Source organism: Sparus aurata, chromosome 6 (assembly GCF_900880675.1).
Source record: "Sparus aurata chromosome 6, fSpaAur1.1, whole genome shotgun sequence".
Classification (NCBI taxonomy): Eukaryota; Metazoa; Chordata; class Actinopteri; order Spariformes; family Sparidae; genus Sparus; species Sparus aurata.
The window spans coordinates 19866525-19894339 of record NC_044192.1 but is presented as its reverse complement, the minus strand read 5'-3'; the positions used below and the strand labels follow the sequence as shown (position 1 = coordinate 19894339).

The window sequence follows — 27815 nt, the reverse complement described above, 5'->3', positions numbered from 1 at the left end:
TGAGTTGATTGATCTGGTTGGAAAACACTACACTAATGCTGCTAAACAAATTCATATTTCATTTATGGCCTTTTCTCTGATCTTTCTGTTAGTTAACATATTTAAAAGTTTCACTTCTTTGGGCGTGGAAACAACTGTTAAAATAAAAGCATCTCAGAGGTTCGACGTTATAGACATCTGAAACATGACATGAAGCAGCAAAAAATGGAAGTGCTCAAGTAAAGTACAGGGATGTCAAAAAAAAGTATTTACTGTAGTTATTTCCACCACTGTAACTCAATCACTCACTGTTTCATTCTTTGTGCTGAACACAGGCATGGCAACTGTGGTCATCAGAGCTGGGCCGGCTTTCTCCTTCATCTGAAAAGAAGGACATTTCTTATAGTTGAATGCTTTTAGCTGAATCATCGCACTGAGAGGAGCGTTAGCGTGTTCTGTGATCAGGTTCTTCAACAAAGAGACAAATATTCAAACTATATTATTCAAGATATGATATTATCAAGAAAGTCTAAACAGTAGTCAACACAGCATTTCATGCAATATATTATCCTGCCAGTGTATTTAATGTTCAGACAAATTTGAATTCCAAGGTGATGCTATTAATCCTTTCATTTAACAAAACCTCTAAACTATTCAATACAATCATAAGTGAATGAAAAACCAAAACCAAAACAGCAGGCAGGGAAATTAATTAGTAGTAATGAACAGCTTCAGCAGCCAATTACCAGTAAAGAGACAGCCTAACTGACATGATATTCAATTAAAATTTCCAGATAGAAGAGAGAAGAGTGTGACTTATTGAGTGCGGAATAATGACTTCAGGACGTGACATTATCAATGCCAGAGGTGGCTACAAACTTAAGTAAATAGCACATTGAAAAGTTTCATTAGATCTAGTAACAGCGTATTATTAAACACAGATTCAACATTCATTTCTTGCACGAAATGTTTAAAACCCAGCGCCAAAATGAATTCCTGCAGAATGACACAGGATCCTGCTCGAAAGCCCTCCTGTTGTCAAAACCTGAGCCGTGTGAGTCTGACGTCCTCAGAGGAGGAGACGAGGTCAGCTCAGCAGGATGAAGGCTGACATAATTAAGCACATGAGCGCCGCTAAAGTAGGTCTGCTATTCCCTCACCTCGTCAATTGACACAGCCGAGTGTGAGAGTGAGAGTGTGTGTGTGTGTGTGTGTGTGTGTGTGTGTGTGTGTGTGTGTGTGTGGTTGATGTTCATTTGTGTACGTGCATGCATATGAGGCGCTGGAGCTGCGTGAGCTGCAGTGTGTACTGGCCAGCTTGACAAAATGAAGAATGGTGGGTCCTTAAATTCATCACAACACACAATGGAAGTGGAAACTGGACTGCTTTACACACACACACACACACACCCAGGTAAACGTCTACCCACCTCCACCGCTCTCTCTCTCTCTCTCTCTCTCTCTCTCTCTCTCTCTCTCTCGGTCTCCTTTTCTCTCTCTCCCTTTCTTGATCGCCCCTCCAATGTCAGTTTTATTATGGGCTTTAGGAGATAAAATGCAATGATCCACAGAATGATGAATGGTGTGTCTGAGGCTGAGATACAAGAGCACACACTCCAGAGGACAATCTCCCAACCCTTCTGTGTGTGTGTGTGTGTGTGTGTGTGTGTGTGAGAGAGAAAAGTACTACAATAAATGCTCCTCTGCTTCTCCTGCCCCTCAGAGAGAACAGCCTCTCCTCACTTTAGACCTCCAAGGAAATATTAAAGCATAATGTAGAAAAGTAGGAACAATGAGCAGCTATTTAACCTCAAAAGTCACTTCCACTTCATAAGATATGACTTATGTTTAGTGAGTCCCAGTGGAAACCTTGAATTACCTCCCATGATCTTCTTTCTGATGCTTGTTCAGGACTACTTCCCACAGCATGCAGTTGATTCTTTTATATTAAGACAACAAATAAATCATGTTTTTTCTTTTCACGTAAATGATGAAAGATCAGCTCATGTGTAGATATTTACCTTATAAGCCTGCGAAAGCTGAAATGAAAGACAAGACGCATAAAAATTGAATCATCCGGTGAGTTAAAGCCTTCACATTGTGCATTGAATTTGTGGACGCAGATGTACGTCGCGGGGGGATGATCCATGCAGATTAATGAAGCTCATAATGAAGAATCATTCCAGCAGCATGAAGAATAATGATGAGAAAGCAGACGCACACGTGTGCACGCTTACTGTACAAGGACGGATAAAATAACATGAATGTCTTGCAATATAATGTAATACAGGACATCTTTGTGATACAATACAGTTAACAGTATTACAAGAGATTTCTGTTATTTTGTCCAGTCTCTGTTTAAAAGCATGACTACTGCACTTTGCATTCAAGCATGCACTCTCATTCATATATAAATGTAAAGTAGGAATGAGGACTGATAACTTAGACAATCACAGGAAGTCATGAAGAGACTCGTACTTACAGCACTGTCCACGTAAGCTTCAGTCCACACCGTGTCGTGCTCGTGATCAATGACCTTTGGGCGGCTCATGACGTGGAGATACCTCATCACGTTCTCCTGAACATCTGCTAAGGTGGAGATCTGACTGAAGTATCCTGCAATTGAATACACAAACATATTAACATGAGGCACATCCTCCACAGAGCACCGTTTTTAATGCATCATCGTCAGTTACGACTACATGTCAAAACATTAAAACTGATACCCAGTGGAATAAGTACCAGACCAGCTGATGTGAAATACTGCGTCTAAAACTTAAAGAACATTTGTCCCAAACATGAGAATGCAGTCATTGTCTACACATCCTCATCCCAATGCAAAGGCGGGAGAAGTTTCGTAGTCATGAACATGAAATGGCTTCATGCAGTGTGTCCGGTATAATCCAAGTCTCCAGACGCCCAGGAACCCAAATTAATTTGAAAAGAGGTTACTTTCACCTTTTTTAAAGCTGAAATCTTCACTGTAGCTGCTAAAAGAGCTAGCACGACCTCAACCATGAGTTGTGAGTGTAGATAACGTATTTTCAAGTCTTCTGGATTTTGGGCTTCTGCAGATGTGGATAACACTGGACGAGCTGTATGGAGCGTTCATGTTTTTTTTTTGTGTGTGTGTGTGTGTGGGTTACTTTTTACGTTTTAAAACAAGTCCCCAACTACTTCAGTTGTTTAGAGGAAAGCTTCAGCAGTAGTTTGCTCTGAAGCTCCAAAAGTGTTTTGTGGAGTGAGAACAAAATAGAGATAGCAGCAATTTTCAACAGGACTGATTTATTTTAACCCTTAAGTATATACACGCAGAATAATTTGAAAGATCCTTTAACAGTACATACTGTTGGGTTCTCAAGTATTTGATATAATCCAGTTTAATCGACATATTAACCACAGATGATGGCTGTAAAATAATAGAGAAAGAGTACATTGTTTCCTGATTACATGCACTAATGTACTTAGCTACTTCCCATGCCTGCTAATGTCCCTGACTTCACTGAACCACACTGGGAACAGGCTTCCAGTGGCTCAGCTTAGAGCGACACAGGAGCCATTTGACTTGCTGTCAGCTCCCGCTGTTGCTGACAATGCCTCATACTGGACATGTAAGGTTACCCCACAGTGGGGGTTTGTATAGGGAAGGATGTTTGGGGCTCGTCTCCCCACAGTCGCTCTGTGATCTGTTTTCCTGGCTGCGACTTTCCCTTCCAGAGGGCACTCATCCAGAGCGTTGACACGTGGGAGCCATCAGCAGCGAGCAGCCAAGGGGGAGACACTCTGACAGGAAGAGGGATTAGAGCGGATTGACCTCTGACCCGCCCAAGTGCCACTTCATTGCCTCTTGGCAGAAAGAGTCTGAGCCAGCACATACACACATGGAAACACACGTAACACACACACACACACAGCCAAACCACACAAACACGACACATCTTCAACCTCATATCGTGCCGCGGAAACGCCACATCAGAACGTTCTCGACACTCTGATAGGAAGCTGTCCTGAGAAGTGTTTATCAAAAAGTCCCAAACCTTTGTTGGCACAGGCCATCCATTTGAGGTTATCAGCAAATGCAGACTCTCGTCCAATCAGGTAAGGGAATATCCGCACCTGTGCAGAGGACACATAGATGGAGGGATTAAAAAAAACATGCAAAGTGATTCGTCTCCTCTGTGCTTTATCTTCCTGTCCTGATTCTATCTGCTCTGGTGCAAGAAGTCGCTGCATGTTTTTACATTCTCATGAGAAAACACTGAGCATTAAGCTTCTCTTCTGCTTCTTCTTCTTCTTCTTTACCCTTCAGTCCGTCTTTGCACATTTTTTTGAACAGTAAGCTGTGATTTTTTTTTTTATTTCACTTTGCTTTATCTGCAGTTAAATTCAGTTTATTTTCTTCCATTGGGGGTTGGGCACGAGGGCATGTCACACTGTCCTTTTAAAGAACGCTGTGTGACACTTTGCCAAACCTGCATGGCTCATTGGCTCCAGATGCTTTGCTAAGCATAAAGCCTATAGAAAACACTGAATGGCTGCCATATAACAGCCCTGAGGGTGTATGGGCGGGGGGGTGGGGTAGCCTGCCAAACACTGCCCTGTACGCTGCCAAACACTGCCAACATACATATGCTTGAGAGGACTGAGAAAAAGCCCTTGAGCTGTTGTTTTTATTGCTTTGTGAGTGGCACCGCAGTCCATTTCATTTTCAATTGCGTTTAGGTTTTTCAAAGGGAGGCGAACAAAAGATTTGATTCCCAGGAAGAGGTGTGAGGAGAGCGAAGAGGACGAGAGCCTCTGAGACCGAGCTGCTTGTACACACTCTGCCCTTGAACAGTTAATTTCCCATGTTTTTTAATCTCTAATGGGGAGAAAATACCCCTCTGTAATGTGTCAACATGTTGAAAAACATCCTATTGACATGGATTTAATATCAGAGATTGATGAGTGGTAATGAAGTAGGAAGCCAATTCCTCAAAACGTCAAGACCAGAGCTCCACCTGACATGAAGTATTAAAATGTACATCAATCCCTGCTAGAATGAAAGTGCAGAGCAAGCAGAAACTTCAGAAAAAAGGACATGTAACATTAAAATTAGACACCGTGTGGATCAGAGGAGAAAGAGAAAGGAGAGAGACAGACAGAGACTCACCTTTCTTTCGGGCCAATTGTACCTTTCAAAGACGTCGTCATACATTGCAGTTGCCCCGTCCGTCACCAGCATTATGGCCTGGCTGCAAACGCTGCCGCGTCCGGTCTGGTTAAACTGCAGAAAGAGCGAAAACACATGAAGACGAAGATTGAAAACCCAAATCACACCCGAGTTGTTGTTTAAACATTAAACAAACACACCCAAAAACGTCCCTTTCCGCTGTACATGAGGACGAAATGGTAGTTGTGCAGCCATCAGTCAATAAACTACAGATTAATGTCTTAGTAAATAAACCTGAGGAGAGTGGTACACTTTATTCAGAATCTAGAAGATGCATCGCAGTAATTAAGTGGTTTATTGACCTGTTACAGTGAATGTGGAAACAAAGAGGAGCGCGTAATGACACGATCACAAGATGAAACCTGCTGAGCAACGCTGCTCTCAGATCACACAAGCCGAGCATCAGAGGGCCTTCGGAGTAATGGATGCATGAATCTTCACTCATGTCTGCCTGATACACTGCTGTCTGAAAGCATGAGTGACCGTGAAGTTGCGACATTATAGGACGGGAAACCGAAGACACTTTTAATTGTATCCACTCTGATCAAAAGGCTTTAATGCCCACAGTCATGTTAGACAGGTGGATTTAAAGAGTTCCTCCCAGAGAGCGACCTCTCCTTTTATTTCCTTTCACATCCTGTCAATTGTATTAACACGCTGATGATGTGGTGATAGTTTGTCTGATGCAGGCAGGGTACACAGTTTAGTCAGACAAAATGTTTCCGCCATATTGTTGAGCTAACTGAGTGGTGTAAAGATGGAGCCCTTTTTTTATTAACAGAGCCCTTTTTTTATTAACAGAGCTAGGAATAACGAGATCGTTATTCTGACTCGCCACAGTGCCTGTCATTATTTTCCACCTGTTTTGACTCATGATCAGCCTGATGAGGTTTGAATACTTTTTAAGCCTTTTTTGATTGCCCTTTTACAGCCATCACAGAATTTAAAAAAGAAAAGGCAATGCAGCACTTGTGTCTAATCCAGAAACTGGATTCATATGACGTAAATCAGAACAATTTAGAGGCTGTACTTTACTGAATTCTTGTTAAAAGTGTTATAACTCGTAATATACTTAATATACTGTATGCACTTGGTATTGGTGTGAAGGACGAAAGCATAGTGTCCAGATTTACAAACATGGCCACGGATGGCCCAGAAATTTGTGTCTGATCCTGTTAATCCCTCTTTCACAAAATTCATAAAACTAGAGCCAGTTCAGCTTTTTCAGTCTTTCATAAAAGATAAAATAGCTTGGATGAATTCGTAAACATCATGTACACTGAAACCACTGTTGTTTTCTGTACTGTGCATATTCATGTCTTGTTTGTTGTTGTGTGTACTGTGATTCACTTAACTGTGTTTTTAACCAACCTGTGAAGCAGATGGCACATTTTCACATTCGTGGACAATCAAGATTATTATTATTATTATTATTATTATTATTATTATTATTATTATTATTATTATTATTATTATTACAAACCAGGCTGGAGCTGGCAGGAAGGCTGTACTCCAATAAAGAAAACAACAAGAAAAGGATGAAACACGTGATCCAGACATTAAAGATTAGTTTGACACAAACACATTTTCATGCTCATTTACTTGTAGGATGAACAGGAAAAGTAACATCCTCGCCAACAATATTTTAATGCGATAAAATGCTAATTGTTTTGCTCATAATATGATTTTTTTCACAGCAGACGTTTTGACTTGTCCTCGTAGGAAAACACGATAGTGATGACAGGAACGATGGCTCTGCTCTATTTCAGGGTCAGTGGGCTGTCCTCGTCAAGAGGCGACTGGCTGACAGTGGAGGGTCGGCAGCTCATACAGTTCACCTGGACTGTAAATGGCAGCTCATATGCTCTTTTCTCTCTCTGTGCAGCTGGCGTCCACCTGCACCTGTTTCTTTTTTGTTTACTTGGACAGAGGAGGATTTTCGGGTATAGAGTGGAAATGTCAAAAGTCATTATTGAAGATGTTCCTGCATCCTTTTGTTGGAAGGTTTATTATGCAATTTGTTTCAGTAATTTAGGCGAATAAGAATTAGTGAATATACATGTTAATGATAAAAGACATAATCAATCACCTTGATAATCAGGTAATCGATGTTGATAAAATCTAATCAATCGAACACTTTTGTTTTGGAGTCTAATCAATGATGTTCTCAAATAATCCAACAACGGGAAGCTTTACATATTGTGATTTATATACGTATAGATATGTGATGTCTTTGTGCCTGTGAGAGGAGGACACTGTGTTTTTTGAGACACTGCTCTCCTTCAGCTGGGCAAGACTGGCTGCAAAAATGCTGCAGTGCTCTTTAAGTGTTTCTTTTTTGATTTCCTCGATGATAGGCAGAAATTCTGACTTTATTCGCTGGCCAGTGGTGTAACAATGAATTTCAAGAGTAGGCTACTGGCTACCCGATTACCATATTCATTGCAGGGCTTTAATTAATCTGACAAATGCAGAGGTAAAAGCTGCGGTCCCTCAGCTTCTCTGGCGCAGCCAGAGCTCGCCTGAAAACAGGGAGATAAAAGGAGTGCGCCATGGCTCCTGGCCTTATCTGCTTTGTGTTCCAATCAGCCACGTTATTAATCATTGACATTAATTAGAGCCATTAATCACGCTTCAGAATAGATGTGTCTGTGTTTGGAGGGCGGAACAGGGATAGCACTGGAGCGTTTCGACAGGCGACACACCCCCCAAATGCTCAAATATATTCGACTGGAGTGTGAGACTTTTTATGATTAGCGGAGAACATGCGGAGTGTTGTACTCCAATACTTTCTGTCACTGAAAACAAATGTGGCTTGTAAAATGAAAGTTTTCCTAATGTTCTGGTCAAGTGGAGTCTGTCAATTAAATGAAAATAAAGTGCAATCCGTGATAGTCGAGCACAGATTCATTATTTAAACGTCAAATGAATCAATACATAAATAAATCAGTTGGAGGAGGCTCATGAATACTCAACAGCACTGTCACATAATCAGTAAACAGTAAAACAGAATTTAGTTGATCTGCCTCATGATACATTAGAAGACTGATGTTTGCAAAGTGTCCCTGTGAAGATGACAGTGACAGATGCAGACGAGGCTCGTGTAAAGAGCTCTACAGTTCTGGAACTTACATCACTCAGGATTGTGAATGCTTCAGCCAGCGCCTCACCCAGCAGCCCGATCCCTTTGGCAAACAGCTTGTCCAGATGTTCGCGGAAATGCTAACAGATAATGACAGAAGTCGAAAAGAAAGGTTTTGAGCATTAATCACAAAAAATTCAACCTGATATGATCCGCAGACATTCATCACTCCGACACTCACATCTTTGTTGGTTCTGTCGGCTCGGACCAGCGTGCCATTCAAACAAGGCTCCACGTAGTGGATCTCCTGGTTATACTGAGGAGACACAAGTAACATTCAAGTTGCACTTTACGTTAGAGAACACATATTAACCATTAACTAGCTGCTTGCTACTGTGCAGTGACATGCTGGCTCTTTATTAGTCATTATGAAGAAGTTATTAATGTCTAAATCACTACTGCGCCATTAACATGTGTTCCCTCCAGAACATCCTCTGTACTGCTTATTGATAAAGTTGTTGTCCATGAATTCAGATCTGAATATGCTTTGCTCAGTATGTGCTTTACAAGGCGGTACCACTAGAACAGTTATTCTCCCTTAACAATACTTTATAAACTTGTGTTTATGAACACCAAGGCCCAACAGTCACGATTAATTTAATAAAGCCCAATCCAATATCCCATTTTTTAAATGTAAAGCAGCTGAAAAAAGACTATCCACTATGAAAACATACCTAAATCTGCGAAATACAGATTTTTATTAGAATCTCCTTCATTCATATATACTGGGCAAGTCTCCAATATAAACCTTTTTTTTCATCAAAATCCATACATTATTCCCTGATAAATTAATGAAAATGTTGAAATGAAATTACAGAGCAACAGGACGGAGAGATGCGTATAAATTAACAAGGACGAACATGTACAGACACAAACTGAGAAAAAGGCAACAGGTCGGTTCAACGAAAACTTACTGCGATGATGTTGAAGAAGTCGTCATCACCAAGCGTGTCTAATATGGAGGAAACAGTCTGCCTGGCGATGGTCAGCCTCAGTCCCTTCATGCTTCCACTGACATCCACTAAGATTACAACATCCTTCGGAGACGTCGCTGCCTGAATGTACCTGAGATGCAAATGACTACATTACACATTCTGATACATTGGGTTACTGCGATTCATGAACAATCTGTATTAACAGACAATGTTATGCAGCAACACAAGCAGTGATTTTTGTCTGGTACGTGGAGGCTTACCACTTCCTGTTTCTACAGTCAAAGCCGATGACACCATGTTCGTCTGGGTGCCACTTCACTCCTGGGGAACAGAGCAGGCGCTTGTTTAAGAGAAAGTGTACGACACAGAAAATGACAACATTTGACTGTGGACAAACACAAACGCTGAGTCCTTGACATATTGCCGTAACTAAACATTTAACAAGTCTGTCAGTTCAAAGTGTAACTGGAATCACTGAAGGTGCTGCACATGTTGTAATTACAGCCTTTCACTTAAGTAAAGCTAACAACACCACGCTATAATAAACTTTGTATAGAGAGTACACGATTTGGATCTAAGAAGTTTACAGTGCTGATAAAACATTTTTTAATAGTTTTTTTCATACTTTAAATTGTATTGCCTTTTTTGACATTAATAATTAATATTTTATGGAAAAAATGGGTTTTCTAAATATATCAGAATACATAATATTTTATAGAGTTATCATATGTTTTGTTTGTGCAATCTTAATCTGAAAGGTATATGTAAGGGAAATTAATGTAATGGTAAAAAATAGGAATTTAATGGAATAAAAGTGTATAAAAGCATAAAGGGGCAAAACTAAAAAATGTACTGAAGAGAAGAAACTGAGTGAATGTACTTTCAACCACTGTCTAGGATATAAACTATTATTGAGGGCTGGATCTTTATTCTTTTTTTTCACTCTCACTCTTTTACTTCCAAAATAAGAAACCAGTAGGAGTTCAGTAAAGTGTAATTTCCAGATAAATGAAAAATACATTAGTAAAAGTGTATTGTTAAAAAATATATATATGTATATATTATATGAATGGCTCCAAATGCATAAAACATACAGAGTTTATATATATTACATTATCATCAGTTGTATCTCATCTCTGCGGCTTCGCTCCGGCACTGCAGTGAGCCCACCGCCTGTTTTATATCACTGTAACAGTCTGATAGCTTCGGTTGGAGACAGCAGCCGCGCACTGTTCCTCCGTACGACTGTGGACCCACTCCGACAAATTCTGATTAATTACAGCCTGTATATATGCATCCTCTCTGATGGTCTGTAAAATTACAACATTAGCCAAATTACCCTTTTAGTAATTCTAAATCATTTGTTCTGATCTGTTTTTTTTCCCCTCTGCGCTGACGGCTGATGGCTCCCTTGAGACCAGCCTTTCTCTTCCCACACACACACCGACACACACGGAAAGACAGTGAAATAGGCCAACAGACCGACAGACAGCACTCACCAGGGTACTGCCTGAAGAAACCCTTGGCACTCCCGAAGTACTGCCAGATCAGCGTTGGATCCCTTTCAAAATTATCCACAAACACTTTATTGAGAGCCTCGGACCAGTAAACTCCGTTCACGATGTCGGGATCTGAAAAAGAAGAGGGCAAACCCCCACACACAAACAGAGAAGTGAATTAAATGGTGATAATAGTAATCATTCTGGTCACCATTACCGAGTGAGCGGTTGACCTTTGTCCCTTATTGACCCCTCTGAAGGAGATACAAAGCCTGTGACTAAATCCTCCCTTCCTCTCCTGCTGCTGGACGAGCCTCCCTTTGTGCCGTGAACAGAGAGTTATGGGGAGTCCATTATAGCCACACAAAAGCGGCCGAGGCCATACACAGGGTGAGGTGACACTCTCCGTTATAAAACAAGAAACGAGTGAACAGCCAGCATATGACTAACAGCTTTTCCATCTGCACTCTCTCCAGTCTCTTTGAGGGGTCTGCAGTTGTTTCTGTTTACGTCTGGACTGTTATCGATCCCCCTAACTCCACTTCTCCCAGCGGGAGCTACCATTCCTCACTTTCACTGCCGTTCATCGGCTCACAATAAACACTCACACAGTCCAGGCTGAGCTCTCACCTTTGTTGTACATGTTGGTGGGCACCTGCACCACGCTGAGGCTCAGGTTGACAGACAGGTTATTGAAATGGTCGTTGGGCTCCAGGAGGAACTCTCCCCCCAGCTCCACGTTATTGCCCTGCTCGTCCACTTCATTGATCAGCACAGCGTTGAAGTACTCATACTGTGGAGAGCAATGAACACGGCAAATGTTAACTGCAGCCTGGAGAGACGTAAATGTGCAGTCGTGAACTGTTATTCTTTTATCACAAAACTTAAATAGCAATGTTGATATGGATATTAAAGGATTGGTTCGTATTTTTATGAGATGAACCTAACTTGAAACAATACAAATACAAATCCAATCCAACAATACAGTAGCAAATCCGCCGTCCTCACCCTTAAATTCAGTCGAAGTCAAATCTGAGCTGTCTGAATCAGTCAAATCAAACGAGCATCTTCCATTTACAGTTTTTTTAGTACAAAATTAATGAACTGATTTCATTTTCCCCTGATAATGTTGCTGCAGCAGAGGTTTATGATCACAAAGATGGAGTCCAGGACTGATCTCTTATGTTGGAGCAACAATGTGCTGCTGCAGTGCTGCAGGGGGTGACGTATTTTTGTAGGCTAAGCTGAGAGTTAGCAATGCCCTGGCTCTCAATCGAAATATATTGCCTGTTAGATTTTTCCCTTTGGATTGGATTTTGGTTTAGACTTTATGATACTTCTGCTCAGCAAGATAATCTTCACATATTAACACAACTTTTGTGATTTTTAAGGCATAAATGAAACTACCAGGAGTAAAAAGCTAATGTCTGACTAAACACTAACTACATCACATCACCACTGAGCTTCCTACTACACGTCACTATAAATTGATCACTCTACACTTACTGAAAAGTTAAGAGTTAGATTAAGGTCCACGGACTAGTGAATAGATGAGTCTGCATTTTTGGTGTGATGATGTTTAATGTTCCTGATAACTGCTGTAGTCTTATTTAGCCACTTGTTAGCAGCCGCCGTTTTTTATGACACGTGAAAAATGTTTTAATTCAAATGGGGTAATTACTTTACAAAGTGTGAAAGTATCTTAAGCCCGTGGTAACCACAGACCCTGTCTCAGGCTTTTTTTAAACTGACACGTTGAGACAAGGGAGCAGGACTGTAGGAATCTATAGAAAGACGAGGAACAATTACAACAACTAAAAACAGTTTCAATGTGCACATGAAAAGTAAGCATCCCCTTTCTAAGGCCTTGCTAACGCAGATTAACTATCAAATGCACAATAACATGAGCTAACTCTAAATCTGTTGTCCTGGCATTGTAACATATGAAATCTCAAATCCTAAAAAAACTGAGAAGTAGACAGGACAAAATGAAGGGTCAATAAAACAAAAGAAAAGGATGACACATTTTAAATATAAAATATATCATAGGTATTTGTACACACTATTTGGAACTCAGGGACACTTTGACACAACGAACAGGACGAGTCAGGAATCAATTCATCTGCTCTTCCGTGCCACTCTTTATTTAGCGCGGTTTTAAAATTTACCAGGGTGTTAGCTAAAATTGTCACTGCAGTTTAAGAAGGACCTGCACTCCTGTGACCGCCCATGAAAAGTCGGGCCTCCCTGAAGTGAAAGCCAACAGTTTGTCTGTCCTGTCCTTCACTGCCTGCTGCAGCAGAGGAAAAGACTGCCTCATCTTGTCTGAGCGGCCTCTCTGTGGCCTCTGGTCCACATTGTCTGCACTGAGAGGGAAGGAGAGGAGAGATGGAGGGAGAGATGGAGGGAGGGAGAGAGATGGGTGATGGACTCTACAGCATCACACTTGGGGGAGGCCGCGCGGGCATCACCATCAAGCAGCCCCTGACAGCTCATACCACGCCTGAGCAGCTCTCTGACGAGCTGCGGCGGGGCGAGGGGGGAGGAGGAGGGGGAGGAGGAGGAGGGGGAGGAGGGGGGGGACGGGCTGCAGAGAGGGGAGCAGCAGGGGAGAGAAACGTGCACCCTCAGCAGATCTGATAGTGCTGTAGAGAGGCACGTTAACCACCAGGGTTATTACTGTAGAGCAGGCCACGGGACACTGCAGCTCTCCGAGACGCCCCGCTGACTCTGACACCGCTGCAGTTAGCTGGAGGCCCCACTGCAGAGATGTGCCCTCCATTACAGGCTGCTGGGCCCTACTGTACCCACAGTCACATGTCTGCAGATGCTGGGTCTCAATAAGCTTTATTCTGCACGCCGAAAGGTTTAACAGGCGCTGACTCACGCTGTCGCTGCTTTAACTTACTTCTTAATAGAATCCAAACTAACTGATCTGAAGCTTCCCGGATCACGTTGCACAAGATGTTCAGCCGCATTAACATAAATGGGGAAAAGACTATTAAATACTCGCAATACTAGCATTGTGTCAGTGTTATTTTCAACACAAATTTTTATAATGTTTATAAAACCTGCATGTTAGCAGCCACTGATTGAATATTTTCTTTAAAGAAATTATCTGAATTTTAATATTTTCCAACATCCTTCTCACTCTCTTTATTTTTTTTCTTCTCAAACAAAGCATATGAAACACACACATTACGCAAAGCATTTTGTTGTTTTTTTTTTTTACTTATGGTTCAGATGTTTCGGGGGCAACCACAGAAGCAGAAATGTCAGCCTTTAGCGTGAAGCTTGGAGGGATTTTCGTCCGAAAGATTTGAGAAATCTTTAAAAGCACGCAAAGAGCATTTCATTCAGAGTGTTGTTTTTTATCCTGCTGGCGTGCCTCGTCATTTATCTAAAATGCGAGTTTCGATTTTCAATTTAAAATTAAAAGTCTAAAGTGTTCCTCAAGATTCAAGATAAAAAAACTGTATCATCTATCGCATAATGTCAGAAAAGTTGAAAACTGAAAAACCAACGTGAAAACATAAACTAGTGAAAGAATCACATAAAATTGCATTAAAGCTTAAACAGTTTCATACATTTGGAAAGTCATCCTGTTTCTTTTAGTGACTGAAATGCATGGATCTAAAGATGAATATGCTTTTTGTCTCATCCTTTTTCTTTTCTTAAACCATCTTTGAGTTTAAATAAAGGTTTTAAATAACTCATAGCAGGCGTACAAGGCAGCATTAAGAGGTGGTGACAGTCTATTTAAAATGGAAGCGACAGCGGGAATAAAAGAGTTTGTGGAAGTTTCTCAAATCTGTCAGAAGGCTTTACAGGCCCACGTCAATGTTGTGAGTTCAAAGCAAACGCTCTCCAAGCCATCACGAAACTAAAGACACATTAAATCAAATTAATTTTAATCAAGTAACAGCCAATCTTCTGTTGCTCCATCACCAGGCCTGATCTGCACACCCTTGAACCGCGGGGTCAATGCAAACCCCCTACTGACTGTCCTGACACGAAGCAGCTGAGATAAGAGCAGCCGGCTTATCTCATTGTGGTCAGTGAAATGGTGCGTGAAAAATGTGCGGTGTCAGGGGAGGCGAGGTTGGCTAAATGATGCCACGAGGAGTAATATCATGACATCACATCATTATCGCAGGTGGATATTGAATTTTCCTTATTATTTTTTATGGCCTTTACGATGAGATGTGTGCGTGAGAGGCCGGTGCTGTGTGCTGTTAAAGAGCTGGAACTTAACAAAGGTGTATAAGAATTTTTTTTATTTTATTTTTTAATATTATTATACGATCTATAAAAACACATTAATGGTGGTGTTGATGCTATTAAAATGCAACACACACAAATATGTGTCTCTGAAAAAAAAAGCCATTAAATCATGTTCACAGATGGATTTCTGCAACCAAAATATTACAAAGAATTGAATTAATACTGGAGTTTTCTTTCATTGGTGGAGTCCATTTATATACTGGTTGATGAGGATCCGTGGACTGAAAGTGAAAGACAACAAATTGTCGAAGAAGCATCTGTAGAAAACCGAAACTCAGTAATAACAGGCCAAATTGAATTTAATACAATAGGAATGTGTTTTAAAACAAGTCTCAGATCGTTTCCTTTATTATTCGTATAACATATGTCTTGTTTTTGCTTTTAAAAGGTCCAGTCCGCCCTGTCTTGTTACGGCCGTGTGAACAGCAGGAGAAACCGGGCGGGGAACAAGGTGGCTGAAATGTATTCACATGATGTAAATGCTTCTATTAACTGTAAAGTGCCGCCGTTATTTCAGTGTTTTGTTGCTCGACTGGGTTTTCCAATCTCGAGCCATGAAAGTGAAACAATGCGCCGCGCAAAAGAGTTTCATTTATCTTTGTCCACTGGACAGAGAGAGAGAGAGAGAGAGAGAGAGAGAGAGAGAGAGAGAGAGAGAGAAATGCTGCATTCCCTCTGCAGACTCTCAGGAGGGCTCGGTGGAAATCCGCAATGAGAGCCGCTAAATAATGTCCTGCACGGAGTGAGAGCAGCGAGCATATCCTGTGAAATATAATTAAAAGTAGAAGCACTGCAGGCCGACTTCTGTCTCCCGTTTGTCTCTCTGCTCCAACGATCACACGGTCACCCAATACTAAACTGTCCATACTTAAAAACACACGTTCAACCTTTACAGCCTGCAGCAGCGTTTTAATTCTGCATGCAACACTGCCTGTAGGTAACATTGTACTGTACTGTAGTGTAGTGCACTGCAGCAGCTGCACAGAGCTGCGTGTGAGCCATGATTACACTTAAAAAACAGTCAGGGTGAGTTATGACACATGGCGCTGCATCGCTTATCGAAGACGCATTAGGCATCAGGAGGCTGGCAGGACGTCAGTGTGACCTGAAGGACGGTGCCACGCTGCAGTTAAAGACTTTTAGGGGCCTGTTGCCCTTCTCTCACCTTGCAGCCGCACCTCCTCCTAAAAATGATTCACCCAGGTCTCACGCCATGACGCACCACATTTTATAATTATTACATTACGCATTTATTTTCTTTTATTGTCTTTTCTTTTCTTTTCTTTCCTTCAAACCTCACCTGCAGATCGGGGTTCTCTTCGTGCTGATGGTGCGCTTCTTCCGCCGCCTCCACCAGTCGCTGAGAGGAGAACAAAAGTTGGTTAAGAAAATAACTATTACGCACATAAAAAATTATAATGTACAGGCGTATTTACAGTAGGTAATTGTTCAGGACCTCCACAAGTTTCCTGTTACCCTCTGCTGCTCTATGTATTCGTCACCCTCTCTCTGTTTGCCATTTCCAAACCTCAACACGCGTCATTTCTACTGCGGACGAACATGATCGAGCACCATTTCCAGGCTTTAGATTAATCTCTGGATGGAATCGATGTCCAGCTTCTTCTTCATCCTTTTTTTTTTTTTTTTTTTAAAGAGCAAACTCAAGAACAGTCCCCCCGTTTGACAATCCTTATACTATTTTAAAGGCCCCAAAATATATATGCATAAAATATAGGGCACTACACTGTGGAGCGCCGCTGTAAAAATGATTGATGGAGGCAGGTTGAAGCAGGATTTCACGCCGTGTACCAAAGCAGCGATAGCCTCTATAATAATAACCGGCTCCTGGAAAAATGTGCTTGGCTCTGTGTTTCCGGGGGAAATGCCACCTTAACGTTCCGGTCTCCCTCTTGCAGGTAATTAACATCTGTCACATGTGTCAAAATATCTGCTGAGCGGTGGTGGACAGATTCAATCGACCTCACGGTGAGTTTTTCATGTCGTCAGCACTCCGCAAATAATAATCATAATAATAACAATAAAAACATAATAAAATGAATGTAACGTTTGATTTCCCCCCTCCATAATGTCCCTTCTTATAAAATGCACGCGCAGTGGTCACACAGCTCACCTTCAGCACTTTATTGAGGTCACTGCCTCGTTTTCAAACTCAATTTGGAGCAAGCGTGATGACGTCATTGGAGTGGGATTAATCACACCTGTGATCGGGCAGGTTTAAATATCAGACTGGCTTGTTTAGGTGTGATTAAATTAAAAAAAAACAACACTTTGATATCCCTGTGTAAGTGTCATTTATTGGCTGAATTGTAAGGGGGAGATAAACGTTATCATTTCCCAGCAGTCCCTGCCAGGTGCAGCATTAAAATGGTCGCAGGCTCCTCTGCGCTGAGGTCGCAGACAGGCTGCTACTGTCACAAATAACACGAGACAGTTTTCATGACAGACAACACTGATCACAGACCTAATCTGTGAACGCTGCACAATATTCTGCTTCTCCTCCTGACTAATCAGCTCCATTCAGGGACTGTAGGAAAATGAGGCCTTTAATGGAGCGGAGAGAGGGTTATACTTGAATTTTAAAACAAAACAAAACAAAAAAACACTTCCTGAATATTTATTAATATTTTCTTTGGAGCCTTTAAGAAAAAAATGCAACACCAACCCCTCTTAAATCTGAAAATTCTATAATTATGTTATTCTATCTAAATCTTAATCTGTTGGCAAAAACAATAATTTTCACATTGACACCAAAAATCACATTAAAAGTAGAGTGATTGCAACATTTTTTGCATGGAACAAACCAGACGAAACTTAATCTCCAATTTATTGTACCGCTGGACAATTTTAAAGCTGAGGTAAAATCCAGTGAGTCCAGGTTGTCTGTGTGCAAAGGTTTTATCTGATCATGTTAGTGTGTTTTTCTGCTAGTTCACGTTTGTAACTCTGTGTTGGAGCAATTCTTAGTCAGGTTTCCCTTGTAAAAAGAGATCTGTGATGCCAAAATAAAAGTAAAACAATACAAAAGAAACTGCAAAATCAAAAAAACGTTATGTCCTTTTTTATGAAATATTCCAGCCTTCGTATATTTCCAGAGGCTGTACCCCTGCAGTCTTTTGATCCAAATAATACAATAAAAGATGAATTAGATCCAGTGCTGTCGGCCTGTTTTGATCAGATGTCTGATAAAATGACTGTCCATCATAATTAAACCAATCACTGGTGCCTGATAACCAGATGGGTTGGAGGCTCAAAGGAGGCTGTTTCCTCTGGGCAGTGTGCCAAACAGCACACCATGAAATACAGAAAACACAAGTTCAGTGCTATGAGTGCATTTTAAAACCTTAAAACATCCTCCCTTTAGCTGAAATAAATAAAATGTTCTTTCCCTTTCCCCCTGAAATAGATCAAAATGACTGAGTAAATAAATACAGAAAAAAAGGCTGTTTTCAAACCTACCCTGGTGGCTTCTGCTTTTTTCCGGAAGACTTCCTCCATCTTCACCGCCAGGTTTTTCACCAGTTTCACGCCATCAATTTCTTCCACTCTGACTGACTTTTCAAATTCTTTATATTTCTGAAAACAAACAAACGTTTACAGAGGGAACAACTACAAATCACACAACACCGACTGTAGGAAAACGCAATGCACTCTAATGGAGCTGATAAACCCGTTAAAACATTAATTTAATCATCTTCTTCTGTGTGCATGTGAGTTCTGCAACATTTTAGAGCACTACAGTTCCTCCGCGTCCTACCCCTGAGAGGTGGGGAATTGTTAAACAAGGCTTATAAGCCGTCAACATGTTGGCTGACAAGCTGCATGCAGCCCAGACTCAGATGAACGCTTGATAAAACCCTCGCTGCAACACAGAATGATTGATAGTCTTTATCCTGTCTCAGTCATTGGCTGCACATGCTGCCTCTTCCTCTCCGATTGGCTGGAGATGGCCATGTTGGGTGGCCGGTGGGGAGGGGCGGGGCTGGATCTGAAGGCTATGCATGGTAAGAGGGTAATTGAAATGGAGTCAAAGCACAGGAGAAAGATAATAACGTGTCAAGCTCGGGTGATTCTGGGTAATGAACTACACCTCACATAATGCTGATGCTGCTGGATGCACCGGACCTCCAGTGGTACAGAACAAAGCCCGCCACAGCTCGGAGGAATATAACATTACATAATCCCACACCTGACTCACACGCACAAACACACACACACACACACACACCCACACACACACACACACACACACACACACACACACACACACACCTGTCAAATAAAAACAAAAAACCTGATCCTCTCACGCTGTCCAGTAAGCCACATCACACACACTTCCAATAACCTTATCTAAAAATAAACAAGAGCCGCGCAGGGCTCGTAGCACACATTCAAACATATTACGCATTGTGCGGACACAAAAACACACACACTCCAGTACATGAGGCGACAAATTACCTACTGAAAGGAAGAGTGTGGGCTTGCAGTGGAGCAGAACAGTTCATTTCACGCCTGTCCTCCTCGCCTCAGCACCCCGTGTCCCCCAGTCCCCCCCAGTCCCCCCCCCACACCCCACTCCTACTCCCTCACACTCCTCCAGTCATCATGAGGAGGTAAAGCCCCATCCATCAAAGGCACTGATCATGATTATTGATTAGAGTAATGACCAGTGCAGGAGTGAGGCCTGCCTGCCGGGAGCCCATAGAGCCCTGTGTCCCCCCCCCCCTTTTTTTTCAGAAATCTTAGTAAAATCGGGTAATTCACCATAAAAGCATCTAATGATCAGCCCTAATGACCAGCCCCTAACGACCCGTCAGTTCCCTCACAGCTCACTGCTTTGTGCTGACTGGCTCTGCGCAGTTCTCTCCAGACATGCCTCCATGAACAGGAACACGAGCAAAGTGCTTACATGCACACAAAAACAGAATAGGAACAAATCTGCGGGGCATACTGGGAAAAATGTTTTTTTTTGCACAAAGACAAAATGCACACATGGCAACAAATGGAAGGCTTCAGCTTCCACCACACGTTTGAAGTCATGTGTGTTATATTAAAGAAGTGTCACCTCGGTGCAAGCGGGCCCCGGAGCCTGGAGCCGCCTCTTGATTGCAGTTTGAACGCTTTCCCCATGTTTGCGTGGACTTCTGGCTCCTCCGCTTTCCTCCCACAGACACGCAGCTGTAGTTTTAGGATTGAGCCTGCTATTGACTTTGATTGGAGTGCTGGTCTCAGAACTGGAGTTGGTCCCTGGACGCGGTGCTGTGATAGCCCACAGCTCCTAGAATAGTTAACATGGGTCAAATGCAGAGGATTAAAAAGCATTACAGAGGTTTCAGGTAATAAAAAAGAGTACCTTGTGTAAAAAATGGTCTAAACAGGATTTATATTGTCCATGAGTAAGATTGATGCCACGTTAACTAAGTGACCAGAAATATAGAAACTGTCCACTGTAGTGCAGTCCAGTAACAGTATTACTCAGTGGTCAGAGAAGCGTTGATTGTTGTGTTCCTGACTTAAAATGCATCATTAAAAGGTGCCCAGAACGATTAATACATATCAATGTGACTAACACACAGTGTTTAAAACACCATTCAGTACAATGCCACACAATTTAACACCACACGAAGAACTGAGTCACTGTGCAAACAGCTGAAACTTAAAACTAAAACCAAAAGAGAAAGATAACTAAAAACCTGACATTTTCGCATGTGTCATTCACACCAGGGACGATGAGGATGTATCCCAACACTTCTCGATGTGGACAGTTTTTTCCCCCATTACTTAGTAAAGTCATATTTCACTGTACAGTACACTATAAAATGTGTGTTCTTCAAAACCTCATTTAAGACCAAACAAAGACAAGCATGATGTTTAGTCTGAGGTACAAAAAGTTGTTTTTAGTGCTTAGTAGACAGTGAAGAGACCCGATGCAGTGCAGTCCATCACCTTCAGGAGACATTATTTACTTTGGCTGCAAACTAAGTTCTGAAAACCTGCTACTGTAGATAGATAGATAGATAGATATGCAAGGAAATATCCCTTCATTTGAGTTAACACTCCCATCTTTTCATTGCTCCATTGTTACAAACTCAAAGTTTTGTGGCTGAGCTTTAATCAGACTCACAGAAATGTAATACATGATATAATTCTAATGCAAATCCCCTTCAAACTTTCAAATTATGGATGTAATAATGTGCAACTTTATTTTACTGTTTAACTCTTTTTTGATGTGATGATGCAGCAATAAAAACATGTTTTTGGGTCATTTTTACAGCCTTTTGGGGTGTCATGATACATATATGGGTGTCTTTTTTTAGTATGTTGTAAGCATGTAAACTCTCACGTCATCTGATCTCTTGGTATTTCATGAGTTTGTGTGTGTTCTAACTGGTATATTGTCATGTGGGCCATGTGAATGCCTCTATATTGGCTGTTGCTACTATATAAATGGGGCCTCATAGTGTTTTTTGTTGTTGTCTGGAGCCCTGATGAAGACGTAATGGTCGAAACACGCTGGCTCTTAAATCGATTGCCCTTTAAATGACTAGCCACTGAGGTTTTTAAAATATTTTTTTCCTTGTCTACATATTTTGGAGTACCTGATTTGTCTCTGGTTTTTAAAGAAGTCTTTTTCCCATTTTCCAGGAGCACACAACACAATTTTCATCTACCCTGTGTTACAGAGAGCAAACAGCCATCTCCCTTTTCTGTACATGATCCAAGTAACAAGCTGTCTGTGAAACTGTCCCAGTGAGTGAAGAGTCTTTTTTCTAAATGTAGATCTTCTTAAATATAACAGTAATTCTGCAAGATGACTTGTGCAGTTTGCATCCACTTTTTGAATCATTTAGCCTCTCTTTCTTTTTTACTAAATCTAAGGCTAAAAGCAGGGTGGATTTCTTCTTTAGGATTAAATGCCTTTTAAAATGCCAAAAAGACATGAATGTGACTGTGCAGGCGTCTATATAAACACATTAAACATGAGATTTAAAACACATTATACGCGTGCCGGCGGACAGTTCGCCATCAATCCACCTGACACCTTTTTCCTTTATATAGTCAGAAAGTAAAATCCACAGCGCTGTGTCATCGTTCATTCTCTGCTGATTTCACCTGTTCGTCATATCATAACCCCCCTCGCCCGCTATCGAACCCCACCGCGCTGTAATTCAATTTGTCTCCTTGTCGCATTCATATCCAGAGGTTGAAACTCTTGACTCCAGAGAGTTAACTGAAGAGATGAGATGGGAGAGGAATCAGAGCCGTGGTTAATGGGCCGTGTCGAGTACAAACACACATGCACACACGCAGCTCTGCCAGCGCACACGCACGCAGAGCCTTGTCTGTGCCAAACACACCTGAGTCTCCTCTAAAATAACGCATCAGCATTCAGCTGAGACACCAAAATGTCTCTGCAGCCATTAGAGAGGGAATACGGCATTACAGCGTACAATGTGTGTAACTACATGACCATCAGACAAAAGGGGGGGAATGCATCTGGGCTCACACGAGACTGGGAAATAGGAAGAATACCTTCTGCAGTAGTTGGGATCCGGAATATTTTGCAGAGATGGATTTGATTTCACCACCGAATGCGGAGGCCCAGAGCTTCACGCTAGAACACAAAGAGGGACAATTCTTAGACAAGAAAATACATAGAAAGGTGGGCGATCGTTTTAAACAATTGAAAATAACTCAATTCAAATAAGAACCTGTTTAAAACTGTTTCTAACAAATGATGAGAGCTTCAGTTTGAGGCTCAAATCTCACCCTCTCCTCACTGAGCACTCCCTGTCCTCTCCTCACCTCCTTTCATCTCTCCTAAGCTGTTATTTTTTTAAAAGCTTTATTTCTGACACGATCAGTCAAGATATAATCGTGCAGGCCCGCCGACCCTGACCTTCACTCTCCTGACAGATGATTGCTTGCGATTTTGATGATCTATACTGTAGTTACTGGAGCTTCTCCTATTAAACTTTAAATGAATCTGACTCAGCGTGGCAGAGGAAAACTGTACCTGAGCTGTAAAACAAAGTTGAATGTGACCGTCCTTCAGGAGACACAGACGCTGCTCTAAGAATGTGGCCCGTTCTAAGGATTCAGGAAAACCACATTTGTACAGGAATCATTTCATTTCTATTGATCTCATCCTATTTTCTACTGGTTTGCTACATCTGATGGAGTTGTGATGTAATATTGTGTTTTATAAACTTAACAGGCCGTTAAATGAACTTACATGAAAGAGTCTCATTTTAAAGGCGCACGAAAGAACCTTATTGAACTTTATTTTGATTTAGAAGATATGCCGCTCTGCCGTGAGTGTTCGAAATCTGCAACTACATCTTTTACTTTTTATTTTGGAATTTTGTTTTTTAAATTGACGGAGGTGGAACAAACCCTGTGAAAAAAGGAGACGATGTGCACTTTAACAACACTCCTGACTTGCTGCAGAAACAATCTGACTGAAAAGAAAAATGGGATTTAAGTGATCAGCTTGCTGCTCTTTTTATGTAAAGAATTGGTATTAAGATTACACGTGTAAAGGCCTGCAGATGTGATTCCAACTGTGACACTTTACTGTTATCATATATATGTTGTTAAAAAACAAAATCTCACTTTATCAATTTGAATTAAATCTTATGATAAAAAAAAGATTGCAATAAAAGGTCTAAATATGTACCCCTCTATGAATCTGAACATTTCTGTCTTGTTTTTTAGCAGAATTACGCAATGGATGGTAACACTTATCGTTTCTGACTTATTAATAATAACACAAACATTTATTATTGTCAATTTACTGTGTTTAATGCACCTGAAAAGCAAAATAAGACAAAAAGGGATGCAGAGTTAGGATGTCTGCATGCTCTTTTGAAATGTGTTCCATCCTTTTGATTTAAAGAAAGGAAGAAAATCTTGATGCTTAATCACTAAAATCCCATCTGTAATTGCTTGTTTCCTCCCACATTAATAGTCATACCACTTTCCAACAATAAGCGATGAGTTAAAGCTAATAAAACTGTAACATGACATGTCAGGTTAAATTAAACTGCACATGGTGTTCAACTTAACTAAGACAAGAATGAGATGCATTAAAAAAAAAAAACATCTCTCCCCCCAAAAAAAAGAAAAACACCTAATTTGAACACCTTTAAAATGTCCATTTAAAAATGCTGCCCCTCTGTAACACTGCATGTAACAGATCAACATATTACCAAAAAGAAAAAAGTTGCAGAGCTGCCTCTCACTCACACTGACAGAGGGATCCCTGGCTGAGACCCCGTCACCTCCACCACATTCAGGCCGGCGAGGATCCAGAGCAGCAGGAGGCTGGTGCTGTACACGTGCGAGAACAGGATCCTCCAGTCCCCCAACATCTTCAGCTCTGCTTATAAAAAATATATCTGTACAGTAGAAATCCAGTCCCAGGCAGGCAGCAGCGTGCAGGACGGCTGGACCCCGGTGCACCGTTCTCCAGCCGCGGCACTGCCAGCACGTAGCTTACTGTATTTGATAGTAGAGAGAGTGAGAGAGAGACGTGCAGACAGACAGGGAGGGAGGAGAGAGAGAGGGGGGGGGGAGAGAGAGAGAGTGAGAGCGAGAGAGAGAGAGAGAGAGAGAGAGAGAGAGAGAGAGAGAGAGAGACTTGCAAACAGACAGACAGACAGGGAGAGAGAGAGAGGGGGGGGGGGAAGCATCACCCTCCAGCCTCCATCCTCCGCTCCGTCTCTGAAGAGGGAAAACCCCCTCAGTCGCTTCTCCTCTGCTGCAACAATCACGAAGCTTTTTTTTTTTTTATTCCTGGAAACGAGCCGTCAGCTTTCCCCACAAAGCTTCAATTAAAAGCTCGAAGTCGGCTAGAAAACGACTCCTGGAGACGAAGGAGGTTTTTAACAAAAAATAAAAATAAAAAAATTCAGCCGAGAGGAGCAGCACGGACAGGTGTATCGCCCACAGAGCTGAAGAGAACAATGAAATTCATTTGCAAAACAAAAAAAATGCTGAAAATTCACATAGTGAACTCTGGTCGTCCTGTGTCACACACTTCTCTAACGTCGACTGCTCTAAAGTTGTTAAATTTAACGCTGACGCTGCGTTATTCTGTGCACGCTTCACGGTTTTGTGCTGTGTGTTCCGACCTCCAGGCTACACACAAAAAAAAACATCTGGAGTGTTTTTACCGTGATTGAAATGTGACCACGTCCAGCACAGAAGTATCATTTTCTAGCATAGAGGGTACAACAAGAAGCGGAGGGTGAAGGGGAGATTCATGACTTCCCTAAAATGGCTCTGTGGGCGATAATGAGACTGCAGATATTTGATGAAGGCTTACGCACTGCCGGCAGCACAATACAACAAAAACACACACTTAGTCACTGGAGTCATTTGTGTTTGAGAGTTCATAAGATGAAGCTACTACAGATCAACTCAAATGACAGCGACACATGTCAACGAGTCAATCTTTTTCACTTGAAATCTGTTAGATTTGCGCACTCGTCTATGATTGGCTGAACAATTTATCACTTTGACCAATGACGTCATGTCACTCTCCCGCAACTTTTCCACGTGGGCCCCTGAGATTATTTCTTATATGGGAGCCTGTTTCTGCCTGTTAAAAAAAAAAAAACAAAGATAAAAATTCAAATAGTTGAAGAGTTGAAAAGTGGAAACTACGAGATAAAAAGGCATAATCGTGAGATAAGAATTCAAAAAATGTGATTAAATGTTGAAATTATGTGACAAAAATCAAATTATGAGATTAAAAAGTCAAAAAAGAAAATTAAACGTGGAAATTATGAGATAAGAAGTCATATTTATGAGTTAAAAAGTCAAACATTAGATAAAAGTAAAAGAAAATACACTAAGATTTTGAGATAAACAGACGAGATTATGGCGTGAATGTTGACTTTTTGACTCATAATTGTAACATTTTGTCCTATAATAAAGTCAGTATGATTTACGATGCGATGTTTTTCTTTTCTTTTTATGCTTCTCTTTTTTTGTATTCTTCCTGAACTGTCTTCCATACCCACAGTCACTGAGCTGAAGTGAACAAACGGAGGAAAAGAATAAACTCTCCACACATGAAGACAAAGTTTGCTGCTGACTATAAAACAGGAGCGGGGCCACCGTCCACTCCAGACTGCTGATTAGGAGGCGATAATGTTGTCAAGGCAGCGGGCGGGCTGATGCGCCACCCCTCCACCCCTCCACCTCCACAGCAACCGTGTTTCGACTTGAGGCTTTTATTAGTTTAGTAATTGCATCGTACATCAAAGTTGTGAGGAGCCTGTACTGTCTGGGACGTGCCGATAAGCTGCCTGCCTGTCGGCTGACGGACAATATCATCCGGTCTCCCCTCTCAGCGCGCCGCCTCCCTCGACGCTTTAATTAACTATCGACGGCGAATAAAACACCGAGGAAAGTCCTCCACCTCCATCCTGCTGAAGTATCCTTGAGCAAGGGATGTATTACCTACTTCCGGGTCGTTGCACCAGCCTCACCGTTACGCACGAGGATACGAACCACACACTTCATCGTTTGATTGGATCTCTCGAACAGTGTCGCGACCTCCACCCACAAGCGACCTCCACCCACACAGTGCAGCAGGTCAAGTAAACACAGCAGGGATCACACTTCTAGTGGGAGGCGGTGTTTCTTTGACCCCTTCAAGATGTATAAAAGTACTTAATTTTGTATCTGAAATGTTTTTTTTCCTCATAAAATCTTCTAAAGTTTTTTGCGTTCTTCAAAATCTTAAAATCTATGAACAGGCAAATATATAAAAGGTAACGCCACTAGTTTTTACACATTAAAGTGTGTTCACAAGTCTCAGGGAGTACTATTGCATAATGTGTTAATAATTTGTAATCCCATAAATTGCCTCCGGTGATGTCACCCAGTGGTTAAATTGCATTGTGGGTAACCAGGTGGTAAAAAGCAGTTCACTGGGCTCGCACTGCACTCGGACAGTTCAAAACAATTGATCATATTCAGCACGGCAGAACCAGAGATATCACCTTTACATTCCACACAGTCTTTCTTCTATTTAAAAACCTGCTGCCTACATTACCCACAATGCAAATTAGCCATTGAGTAACATCACTGGAGGCACTTCATCGGATTACGTACATGAATTTTTCTCAGTGGTCTTTATACCAATTTTTTTTTTTGTTTAACTAGTGGATACGAGATCCACACAGTCTGCTCTCAGTGTGTGGGTGCTGCAGGCTTCAAGTGTAAGTTTCATACAAGAGCAGGATTGGCTTCCCAGGTAGTTGTGATATCACAAAATGCTGCTCGTCTTAAATTGTGTCTGAGCTCAGAGAAACTTAACATGTTATCATCTGAAATAAAGGCTCACAGGCCTTCAGGTGCTCTCCATGGTGCTGAATTTGGTCCACAGCGTCTGTTTCTCAACCTAATCCCTGGAATAAATGTTGGCAGTGTACGTTTCTGCAAAAAGATAAGGTTGACAGATATGTTAAAACCTAGCACTAACCCTAACCTCCACCACATACAGTTGTGAACGTGTTAGTGGTTTGCAGAAAACAGTAATGGTCAATATTTCATCCTGTTGAACTGGGCTGGATCTGATGACATGCCAGCTCAGTAGCTGTTATCATATAACCCATTGCACTTTGAGGAGTCCCTGTCCCTATTGGCTTAGTGTAAATCTACGTTCACCTCATAAACAATAGTTTGATGAAACAATTCAAATTAAAGTTCCACTTGCTTGCATTTGTCAG

General features: G+C 41.5%; 1 protein-coding gene across 3 annotated transcripts in view; it reads right to left on the bottom strand.

The window, feature by feature from the left end:
- Window positions 1-24579, bottom strand: part of LOC115584136 (voltage-dependent calcium channel subunit alpha-2/delta-3-like) — a 36837-nt gene extending 12258 nt beyond the window's left edge. For all 3 annotated transcript variants that reach the window (XR_003984485.1, XR_003984486.1, XM_030421566.1), the window contains exons 1-16: window positions 24319-24579; window positions 22603-22684; window positions 20135-20347; window positions 18529-18645; window positions 16352-16411; window positions 11398-11560; window positions 10768-10899; window positions 9529-9589; window positions 9248-9398; window positions 8515-8589; window positions 8324-8413; window positions 5132-5245; window positions 4017-4095; window positions 2462-2595; window positions 2001-2018; window positions 289-360 (exon numbers count right to left, since the gene is read on the bottom strand). Coding sequence is in view for 1 of the 3 variants with exons in the window: in XM_030421566.1 (XP_030277426.1) it covers window positions 289-360; window positions 2001-2018; window positions 2462-2595; window positions 4017-4095; window positions 5132-5245; window positions 8324-8413; window positions 8515-8589; window positions 9248-9398; window positions 9529-9589; window positions 10768-10899; window positions 11398-11560; window positions 16352-16411; window positions 18529-18645; window positions 20135-20347; window positions 22603-22684; window positions 24319-24443 (1686 nt within the window). In the remaining 2 variants the exon portion in view is untranslated. The remainder of the gene's footprint in view (window positions 1-288; window positions 361-2000; window positions 2019-2461; window positions 2596-4016; window positions 4096-5131; window positions 5246-8323; window positions 8414-8514; window positions 8590-9247; window positions 9399-9528; window positions 9590-10767; window positions 10900-11397; window positions 11561-16351; window positions 16412-18528; window positions 18646-20134; window positions 20348-22602; window positions 22685-24318) is intronic.
- Window positions 24580-27815: the final 3236 nt, after the last annotated feature.